At 32.8% G+C, this 11,980-nt stretch overlaps 2 protein-coding genes across 2 annotated transcripts; both read right to left on the bottom strand.

Annotated features, from left to right (window-relative positions):
* Positions 1–1,141: 1,141 nt before the first annotated feature.
* LOC134276552 (uncharacterized) lies at positions 1,142–4,770 on the bottom strand. The gene is made up of 4 exons (XM_062758795.1): positions 4,611–4,770; positions 2,610–2,688; positions 1,811–1,980; positions 1,142–1,620 (listed from the first exon to the last, which is right to left on the bottom strand). Exons 1-4 carry the CDS (start codon positions 4,687–4,689, stop codon positions 1,478–1,480), a joined length of 471 nt encoding a protein of 156 aa, XP_062614779.1. The 5' UTR covers positions 4,690–4,770; the 3' UTR covers positions 1,142–1,477.
* A 3,607-nt stretch (positions 4,771–8,377) lies between these two features.
* On the bottom strand, positions 8,378–9,985 carry LOC134276551 (uncharacterized). Its single transcript, XM_062758794.1, has 3 exons — positions 9,905–9,985; positions 9,054–9,229; positions 8,378–8,763 (listed from the first exon to the last, which is right to left on the bottom strand). The coding sequence occupies exons 1-3, from the start codon at positions 9,913–9,915 to the stop codon at positions 8,615–8,617; spliced, it is 336 nt and encodes a 111-aa protein (XP_062614778.1). The 5' UTR covers positions 9,916–9,985; the 3' UTR covers positions 8,378–8,614.
* Positions 9,986–11,980: the final 1,995 nt, after the last annotated feature.

Here is an 11,980-nt window from a genome sequence, read left to right as displayed (position 1 = left end):
TTTTTCATGGCTGGCTTATCGCCTGGGACATAACATGACAGAAATTCAAAAATTCAGATTCATTTTAATTGTTTGGAATATTTGGAAATATTAAAAATATTCAAAACTGACATGTGATTTAAGAACATGAACATATTGTTTTTATATTTCTCTGATTCTTCATAATCCATGATATTTATGATGCAAGTTGTAGGATCCGGGTTCCCATTATTTAGGACCTCTCAAAAATAGTGATCTAAAGTCCTTATTATTAACAATATTTAAGTCACCAGTAATAACGTGTCCAGCAGGACCATAGTTATAGGGTTTCAGATAATCGATATTCAGGCGTTGTAAAGTTTCTTGTAATTAAAAGTTTGGAAGCGATAGTCGATGTAAAGGAAAGAAAATTCAAAACAGTTTTAATTAATTGTAACATTTAAGAAACATTCAAATCCCTTTGTCAGAAAAGACAATTATTTTCTATGTTTTATGTATAAAATACAAGTATATATTGTTTTGGATATCGATACATTTAGAACACATTTAATTAAACCAATTACGCTAGATTGGTCTTTAAAAATCCATGTGTAAAGTTAAATATAAAAAGTGGTGAAGATGTCAAAGTGATAATTTCTGATTAGGTTAACTGAGTTAGTATATCTAAATAATTTTAAAGGGTTGGTTTTATATTATCACAATATTCTTTTCATTTTAAAAAATTAGAAAAAATGTCACAAAAATGTACCATTTAAAATAACATTGTCAATGAGATATTAAAAAGCTTGATGATATGGCTCTCTGTAGAGAAATAATGGTCATAAAACAATACGATTTATGCAGATACAGAGTATTTTTCTTCAAATGACCAGAGGACAGATCTAGAGTGGTTGAAGCTTTTAATACTAAAGTAACCAGCAGCTATCTTTTATGCTTTAAAACCACAAAAAAGTCTTTTCCTAAGAGGTAAATATAGTAATAAAAGGTTTAAAAAAGATAGAAAAGGCGTAAATTATAATACGGTTTAATCACACCATCATTTCTAAAATAAGAAATTAAAATAAGGAACAATCTACATGAATGAAGTTATTAAATAAAGGTCAATATGAAGTCTTTACCACTGATAAAAATATGTATGGCGATAAAAGAACAGTTCTCAAGCTCAAAAGTAGATTTAATTTAATTGAAGCAATACAAATCAAGAGCAGAGCAAATATGGACATTTAACATCATCAGAGATGGGACCGGGTGTAATGGAGAAGTAAGCATTCCTGTCGACTATTTACACAAGACGTGGGCTCCGTGTTCATGAATGGGAAACAGGAAAAATACAAAGACAATTCAGTATGTAAATAAAATTTTAACAATTAACTGTTATTAACTATTATAAAAATAACCTTCTGAAAATGTTCTGAAAGTGATCACAATTTACTAATAGAAATATATAATGATATTTGCAATGTTCTCCCTTCTGTACATTTGTCGTTGGTCTGGGACACTAATACTTCGGAGGTGGGTACTGTGGTGGTGGATAGGCGGGGTTATCTCCAAACATGGAGTTAGAGGGTTGGGCGTAACCAGGAGGAGGGGCTCCGTATCCATGACCAGGGGGCGGAGCTCCGAATCCGTAACCCGGAGGAGCTGTAAAGTAAAATTTGACATTTAAGGGAGATAAATTGGGTATGAATTCTAAATAAAATTTACACTCCAAATGTATACATAAATTGAATTTTAAAAATGTTATTCACATTTGAAACACTACTGCTTTATAAATCCTTAACTTCGAATAAATCTTGGTGTTGTATATTTAAATGATGTAATGATAACATACGTGGCTGGTGAACAGTGTTCACATTATTGACGTTCGTCACAGTGGTGGAGGGGCCGCCGCCGATCATTGTCACACGGTTCCTTTGATTGTTTTTGATGACACAGATGACAATTGCAATGATGACAATAACAACGATAGCACCGACAACCGCTCCAGCATAAACACCAGCACTGCAAAAAAGAACCTTGGTGAAATATATCTCAACAATAAAAAAGTCTCCTCAGCAATGAAAAAACAAAAACAAAGTGAATATAACACAACAATAAAAAAAATGCAGAAAATATAGGCCCTACCTAAGCAGCGAAAAAATAAAAGATAATGAATATACCAGAATTAGAAATAACAGCATAACATTACATACTTTATGATAAACGTGATAACAATTGACATTTCAATCGTCACTTTGCCTAGCTTATACAGCAATAAACCTTCATCACCTGCATCCCGGGTTTATATCTCTCAGTAGAATCGATACGCAAGATCATACTCTTTACATGTATGAACAATTTCTAAAGGGGGTTAATTATTGATAAACAAGTTGATGAAACAAGAATATCAGCAGTCTCGTTTAAAGTCATCATTTTGCAAGTTCTATAGTCGATACAATAACCTTGTCAGGAAATACAATTTATCATCGAGTCAAATGCTGACGGAAGTGTTTCATGTAAATTGTTAGGCAATTATATACACACACTGAATTGTCCTTTTTTAAAAAAAAAACAACAACTTATTTCCCGATCATCACTTGTTGTAACTGTAAAATATAAATACATGTTGAAAAGTAATATAAATACATTACTTATCGTAACTGCTGTAGTAATAGCAGTAGTAGTAGTAGCCGTAGTAGCAGTAATACCCTCCAGTAACCAATGGCAGAACTACAACAAGAAAGAAACTTTTGTTTGATGTGATTGACAGGTGTTGACCTCTCTTTCTCTCGTTGACACACACCCACACACCCTCACCCACACCCACACACACCCTCACACACACACACACACACACACACACACACACACACTCTCTCTCTCTCTCTCTCTCATTATCTTTTTTTCTATTATATCTGAAGATATATTCAACTTATAGTAAATCTGTATTTACTAAAAATAACATTAAGTTTTAGAAAAGAAAAAAAAATGTTCAAGTTTTTTTTTTACCTCACCTGAGCTAATTACCAATCTGATTACCAATTGTCCGGCGTCCGTTTGTAAAGTTTCCACATTTTCAATTTCTTCTAAGAACCACTGGGCCAATTTTAATTGAGACTTATATAAAGCATTCTGAGCGACGGAAATTCTAAATTATCAAAATAAAGGATCCAGTCTTCTTCTAATGAAAAATTCAAGAGAAGATATAATTAAGCAAGGGTCATTAAAAAATCTTCCGAAGAACAACTGGATTGATTGATTGTATACTGTTTAACGTCCCTCTCCAGAATATTTCACTGATATGGAGACGTCATCATTGCCGGTGAAGGGCTGCAAATTTAGGCCTATGCTCGGCACTTACGGCCTTTGAGAACCACTGGACCAGAACATTATGTGGAAGCTTTCTGATGTAGTGTAAATTCTTAATTGCTCAAATCATTTCAGTCTGGGACTGAGTGTGGCCACAATAAGAAATCCAAACTTTACATTAAAATATGATGGTTTTTTTTTTTTAAATTCTATTCTTTTCAACAAGCACTTGACTAGAAAAGTTGAAGCTGATATGAAAGCTTCCCGAGGAAGCGAAAATTGATGAAATCTTATCCCCTAGGTGTAGATTTGGGTAAAAATAATCGATTTAAGGTTTTTCCACCCTCACAATTTTAATGGTTTAAAGTACAAAAACTGCATTTAATTTCATTTGATATAGTTTTAAAAATGTACATTTTTTTTGGTAAGTATTGAAATATATGATAATTATAATAAAACTTCTGTAGAGAAGGACAGGACCAAAAAATGCAATTTAACGTGAAAGCTTTCAAAGATGGTGAAGATTGTTAATTTTTCATCATGGTCCTGGTTAGGGTGGGACCAAAATAAGACATCAAAGATTTATATTGAAGAGTATAGAAAATTCTTCAAAGTCTTCTCAAGCATATTGTAGTGTAAATGATTAAACTTTTGTGAAAAATTTCCGTGGAAGTTTAGAGCAAGAACAGGATGGCTATGATGAATTATTCAAATCATGGCCCCTTTATTTAGAACTATAATACGTTTAACATTTTTCACGAGAAAAAATTAAAATAATACAATCTGATGCAGAACGACAGGGCCAAAGTGACAGAGGAAAGTGTCGTGACCCTCTTTATATATAATTTGTCATGCTGACAAAATATCAACGAGTTTAATATTAAATGCCTAAAGAATATACTGTTAAATGAGAACCATTTCAGGCTTTAAAATGGGAAAACACATAGAAATACACTCAAACGGCTTTGAACGTCACACAAAATTTAAATGTATAACCGTTACCTATATTCTTCTTGAGGTAATACAACTCGGGCAATAGAAATTTCTATTCATGTGCATGAATTGCTTGGCAATTAGTAAAGAAAAATCGATAAAATATCTAGATTTCTTTATGACGTCAGTTTTAATATACTAGCATTACAAATACAATTCTTCATAAAATTTTTTTGTTAAATAAGAAAAATATTATGTGGTGTAGAAAACTATAAAACTATAAAAAATATAATGTTATTTTTTTCTTTTAAAAGTTGACTTTGATAAAATAATTTTTTTAAAAGACAATACATGACAAATCTTCTACCTATAAAGTTTTTCATAAAGATAGATCTTTGAGGAAAACTTACATAAAAGACAAATGAATAATTCCAGGATCTGTGCATTCATTTTCCGTAAATGGTAAATTTCCGCAATTAAGAGAAACATAAAGTATGTGAGAAGCCTGTAAACTTCACACTTTAAATGCCCTTCTCCTTCTTTCAAACTGGTTTCTTAGCTCAAAACATTTCAATGTCTTTTTCACATTCAAATCTATTCATACCTATTTCAAACACATTTGTGACGTATGCGCACAAAGGCACCCAAATATCTCATTTTACCGAAAGAACAAAAAATATATAGAAGTCTATTAGTTATCCAGGTTCAATCAAGGGTGTACGGGGATTTACCCCGGGTTGTACCGTAAATCTGGAAATTTTTACGTCGATTTTATTTTGCGAATTTGGGTCAAAATGCTGTTGATTAATATTTACGTTTCAAAATTTTGCGAATGATCACTGCTTTGTTCACTTTTTCTAAAAGGTATTTTATTTTTAAGAAAAATATTTTTGCGAATGCAATGAACTCGCAAATTTGCTAAAAATTTATCTACAGCAAAAATTTCCAGATTTACGGTATTCCATACACCCTGAGGCCGAAGGCCGAAGGGTGTATGGAATACAACCCGGGGTAAATCCCCGTACACCCTTGATTGAACCTGGATAACGAATTTATTTCCTTTGTACCCATAACAATGCTTTAGAGTGTGTCTCAACATATCGATTTGCTTTGTATTATAGAAAAACTATGCATTGTGACGTCACGTTTTATTTACACCCGGCTCAAGTCGGGTGCACGGATATTTACACCCGACTTTGTAACCAATCAAAGCTCGTGTTACAAGCTAGATAGGAAATAACATTATATATACAGAGCTGATAAGAGATAGTGGTGAAATTGACAGATCGTAATTCACTTACAGACGATTTATTTAAAAAGTGAAATAATATAATAAGAAAAACGGAAACCTTTTCTTGGTCTTTTTTAGTTACCTGGTATTAATATGTAATAAAACCTTTTGCTAAGTTTTTGTTTCGTCTATTTATAACATAATAGTCAGAAATAAAAAAAAAAAATAGAATAACGTTTAATAAATATTTTATATCATTTCTTTCGATAGCTCGGTTTAAAAAATAAATTATTTTTTTTATAATCAAAGATTATAATAATTTAAGAAAAATTAAACTTCAGATATTTCTTCATATTGTTAATGACGCAAAAGTTATGTATAAACACCTCGTCATTGGTCATTTGCAAAATTATTTTGTTAAAAACATTCTGGTGGTACACAAAAGTATAGAGTTACCATTAAAAAGATGCTTGAGTTTCTGATTGACAATTTCTACTATAGTATATATATGTGATTTTGGAAACCAAGTCTTTCAACGCATGGGTACCAGTTGCGCCCCGTTATTAGCAGACCTATTTTTGTATTCATATGAAGCAGAATTTATTCGAAATCTTGTCAAGAAAAGAGGAAAGCATTTGCTGTAGCTTTTAACTCGATATTTAGATATTTCAATTAACTATGGTTCTTTCAATTCTTATATCGATACGATATATCCCGTGGTGCTTGAAATAGAAGATACTACATAGTCTAACACATCTGTTTCATATTTAGATATTTTACTTGGAAAAGACGTTTATGGTAATCTAACAACCAAGCTTTATGCTAAACGTGATTACTTTTCTGTCATCAACTCCTCTAACTTATACAGCAATTACATACGGAGTTTATATCTCTCAGCTGATTTGATACGCTGGAACATGCCCAATTCTGAAACGAGGTTAAGTATTGACAAAAAAGTTTAGGAAACAATGATATCAGAGGTCTCGTTTAAAGTCATCATTTCGTAAGTTCAATAGTCGAGACAATGACCTTGTCAACAAATACAATTTATTGCTACATCAAATGCAGACTTTTTTCATACTATTTGTTAGAACATTATATACACACTGAATCGTCAAAGAATTTTTCTTTTTTTTTTCCAATCACGACAAGGAGCACAAGGCGGATGTGACCGGTCGGCAGGGGATCCTCACTCCTCCATGACACCTGATCCCACCGGTCGCGCGTGATGTTTTAGAGGTCTGTGTTCGGTCTGCTCCAAAATTTGTATTGTTTAAAGAACTTTTAAGTTTGAACACTTTTCGTGATCTCTACATATTTCTGTATTCATAACCTCTCAAAGGGCGCAGAAACGAAAAAAATATAGATGATATAAAAATTAAAGAATTGTTGCATCGTATTAAGTTTCAAATTATAAATGGTTTGTATCGTGGGATAGAAATCAATTTCATAAGATATATATAGTTCACATTTAATATATATATAATTATAGCTTTGAGTTATGTCCAAGACACGATGTAGTTACGATATCGACGCATTACTTTTTTATAGTTTACTATAATATTTCTCTATCCTTGTGTGTTTATTACAATACTTATATCTGTTTTAAGAAGTCTTCCTTACTGTCAATATCCACGATATCGTGCCGATATCGAATCATGATTGTTCAAAGAATTATGGTTTCCATCTACAATACTAGTATTGTATTAACATATGTAATTTGAAAACTATCTTTACTGAAATTTTCCCTGTAGTGTCGATATCGTCGATATCGAGGATGTCGCTTCGACATCGAATCATGTTTGCTCAGCTCTTTGTAAATACCGTCCCTGTTACTTTGAATGTATATTTATGTTTAATTACTCTACTTTTACGAAGATTGTACCTGCCATCGATATCGTCGATATCGTATCGATATCGTATCATGATTGTTAAAATATATTATTTCGCCAGCCTTCACCCTATTACAAAATCTTTATTTTTAACATATCCCATGACAATAAGTTCTGTTTCTTCATGCAACGCTTGTGCATATGTACTTTTGATTAATAAGTTTACCCTACTGTCGATATCGTCGATATCGACGATATCGTATCGATATCGAATCATGATTGTTAAAATATATTAAACAACTTTCTCCCTCACCCAACATCTTACTCTAAACCTAATCCAAAACAATAACAACCACCTTATCATAATTTCATTTCATATTCATGCTAATAATGAATGAATTTGACATCACTTGTGACCTTGTAAAATTATGTTATACCTCATTGTGAAAATAAATTCTACAAATACGATTGATATCGATACGATATCGTCATGGTATTGTCGATATCGACATAGCACAAAGTCTTATATATGGTACCAAGTATTTCAAATTAATAGTGCTCATCATGATCGATATCGACATAATATTGTCGATATCGTCGATATCGACATCGAATTCGTTCTTGGACATGCATGATAGCTTTAACCCTGGCCACCAATGATTTCTACCCTAGCCTATCACACAGTGTTGTGTTTTACTCTTGAAAACTTCATAATAAAATGTGAAAATTCTTAGAGGAAGCATGCAGGAATCATGTCAAAAGTCTGTCGTGCATGTACAGGGGACATTTGAATGATATAGACTCTGTATCAGAGAGTGGCTGTCTGTGAGGAAATTGATCATCCGTAGGTGATGAAGGCATATTTCTAAATATGTAAGGGAAGTGACGATTGAAGAGATAAACTCATCACCTTTTATCATTACGCTTTGTTGTTAGATTACCATCGTCATCTTTCTTTCTAGTATAATATCCAAAATTTTGACCTGCTCCGCCACCCGATTTTCACAGTTTTTTTTTATTACTGAGTATTTGAATAAACTTGAAATTAATTATGATATTTGAAAAGTTTATAATAAAAATAATTGAATTTATTGTAAAAACATTTCTAGTTAATCTGGATAAATAATATGACGTTGAGTAAAAAATATATGACTTAAAGGAAACACCTTCACATACACATGCACAGAAACTTTTAAATGTACAGTATAACAAAAAACATCATGGAAAAAAAAGAAACTATGTCTTGAGGTCTGGTACATGTACACTGTACTTGAAAATACTCTCAGGTCACCTAATGCACAACTGAGGGGATATTCTGCTTTGAATAACGGGTCATAGTATTTCGTTGTCTTTAGAAGTTGTTGTAGATAGGGGCTGGTTGTCCGTACTGTACGTGACTTATATTATTGTTTAGATTTAGATGTTGTGCTGACTGTCCCAGCTGATACGGATACATAGCACCATCTGACGGATGTAGATGTCCGGATATTGTTGACATTCCTGTTAATACAAAGCAAATAATAAAAAAAGTAGTAGATACAGGTATGTGAGTATATATAAATATCTCAAAGATGAAATATATCATCCCCCCTTCTTCAAAAAAAAATTACACGATATTTTTTTTAGAACAGCGCAAACAATGAGGCCTCTCAAAATATAGAGGCGGAATTAATGCCAAGGAGGAATAAGCAATCCCTGCTGATAGAACACACCCGCCTTGAGCCCTTTATTTCATTGCTATATTTTATAGTTTATATATTTTATGGTTATTTTTTAAAGTTTTAAACAACCTTGCCGTTGCTGCATGGGATTTGTGTTGGATATGCCGTTTATCACCGCATCTATCATGACCATGCGCTGTGTCTGTCTCTTTTTGTTCCGCAAGTTCTTTAAAATCGCCAAGACCACAATAATTATAATCAGCAAAACTCCTCCTACACACAGTCCAACGATAGCATAAGTATTCCTGTAAATAAGATCAGTTTATATAACTGTTTTAGGGTGTAATTGAATTACTGTAAACCACATATTTTCGTTGGGTCATACTTTCAAGGTTTGAAGAAAAATATTGGTTTATTGGGATTTTATTTCGTGGTTGGAGTATATGTTTTATTAGTACATGTAGTAATGAATATGACATTTTACATTTCGTGGTGGTCATAGTACCTCGGTCTAAAACAGCGAAAATTAACCCCCACTAATTTTTATGATGTCACAGCATTCGAGAGAAAAAAATGATCGAGTGTTCATTGATTATATAAGATCAACTTTTATAAGCACATCTGAGAAATACTTCAGTAACAAATTCTTTATACACATGTAATTAATATTCCGACTGGAGGTACTGTAGGCAGTGAGCTCACTAAATGATGTCTTAAATGTTTAGTTTTAACATAATTTATTGTAAAAAATAGTTAGACATACTAGAATCACCTCTACTGGTTGCCTAAGTTCTGCTAAGACTATCAAATCTTAGCTAAGCAAGCTTCTAGGCTAAAACTGTTCTTATAGCTACTAGTAAGTCCTAATAAAGCATAGCCATGTGTTACATTAAAAGTTTAGACAATGATCAAGTCAAACCTATAAAGTTTTACCTTTAAATGTAACACATGGACAACAATGTAAGTTAAACTTTACTTACAGATCTGTCATTTTGCTGATTTTGGTCACACTTTCGGTTACAAACCCCTTGTTAACCCTTACGTGGGATTTCAAAATAGACCCCGTGACGGGATAAGGTTTCACAGTCGATCGACCGTACCCGGAGCGGTGTCGTTTTGCTTTTATTGTTGACGGTTGTATTTATTTCACAAAAATGTGAAAAATTACAATGATTTAGGTCATTTTATTTTAATTTTGAAAGTAAGTACCCGATAAACTACACACGGGTATAAAGTTATGATTGCAAATTTTACATATGTACATAAAGATGAAAATTAAGGTTATGCAATTGTATACTATTATATATGATATGAATTGCCGTGTATGTTTGATCGTTTACTAAATATTAAAAGTATCGGGATCGCATCATATCAGTCCAATCATATACCATAGGCGTCGAACCGGGGGGGGGGGGGCTTATATTGGGGTTTACCTTATTTTGCAGGTTTAGCCCCCTCCCCCCTTTCAGTTTGCTTCCGACGCCTATGTATACTTATTACCGACTTCATTTTAAAACTCTATCAGAGGTTCGGGAAGGAGTCCCGATTTTATGCATTTTCCCTCGTCTTTCTGTTAAGCATGTCATAAATTTCACAAGTTAAAATAACACATTCCATGCCATATTTATTTTTATGCTCCGTTATAGAAGATTCGAGGAATATAGTGTTGCCTTGTCTGTATGTTTGTCTAAGTAACAGTCTGTCTATAGCTGTCTGTCTGCTAGGCTGTTCACAAACACCATAACCATGCCTAAAACTTTTTAATGGTTGGAGTTATGACTTTCATATTTCACATGTGTATATTTTGTGACAAGACCTTTCATTGGGTTCCAACATTTGACTTCTTGACCTTTAACTATAAGAGTTTGGCCTACTTTTCCAAAACTTTTATCTAACAGTAACCTTCAAATCAATTTGTGTTTTGCTATGGCTTCTTGCACATCTCAAAATTTGTATTTATCTTGACAAGAAGTTTCCTCTGTAGTTAATGCTTTTGACCTTGACATCAGAGTTTGACCTACTTTTAAACCTTAAACCTTGGTCATAACTTTTGGAAAGTTTTAGGACTTAAAACACATATTTTCCTTGTGACAGGCCTTCCTTAAAATGACAACAATTCTAATCTGTTGACCTTGACCAGGAAGTTGGAACTAACTTTGAAAAATGGTAACCTACTCCATAAAATTGGAACAGTTGGTGCTAGGACTCTTATATTTTTTGCACCTTTATTTCTCATGACAAGGCCTTCCCCTGTGGACCATTAATTTTGACTTTTTTCTTTGAGTTTTACTCACTTTAAGAAAACATTAAAATTGACCATAACTTTTGAATGGTTGGTGCCTAAGTTTTCATAATTCATTACCATGTATGTGCATGGGGTGGGGGTGGAGTGCTGGGGGTTGAAAGTTGGTTCCACTGACCACGAGTAGCTGTTGATTTCTTGTTGCCTCTAACTTAAGTCAGTGAGTTAAAAGTTAAACGTTTATAAATATGAAATATATGGTGATGACAAACAGTACTCAAACTCAGATGTCCATTAAACAATACAAATAATGGAGCAGTGCAAACACAGACCTCTAAAACTTCAGAGATGGATTTGCTCTAACATTATTATCTTTATGTGTAGTAATAAAACAAATAAAGAGTGTTCTTTTAAAAGAGCCATAGCGCATTTGATATATAGCCACTTTCGCCTACTCTTGTAGTGATTTTTTAAATACATTGTTTAATCAAAATTTTGTCATACAATGTCACTTTGTACATGCATTAAAGCAAATCACACAAAAATAATATTCGAATATAAATGGTTCCCTCATATGATAGATATAACAAGAGGCCCATGGGCCACATCGCTCACCTGAGCAATGTGGCTAGGAAAAAAGCATAAATAAGTTTATTATTGAAAAGTTGAAACCCAATAGTGGTCCCAAAATAGTCTTAAAAGGGAGAGGGTATGATTTGAACTAACTTGAATCTACACCAACTAAGGATGCTTGCATATTTCTTTGACTACATTTATCTTTATTGCCCTTTACATTTGAACTTACATTGTTGCC

This window comes from Saccostrea cucullata, unplaced genomic scaffold (assembly GCF_032062105.1).
Source record: "Saccostrea cucullata isolate Sc308-1 unplaced genomic scaffold, CSIRO_AGI_Scuc_v1 ctg1404, whole genome shotgun sequence".
In the NCBI taxonomy this organism is placed as follows: domain Eukaryota; kingdom Metazoa; phylum Mollusca; class Bivalvia; order Ostreida; family Ostreidae; genus Saccostrea; species Saccostrea cuccullata.
The sequence above is the reverse complement of the archived record's forward strand: the minus strand, read 5'-3'. Positions and strand labels throughout refer to the sequence as shown.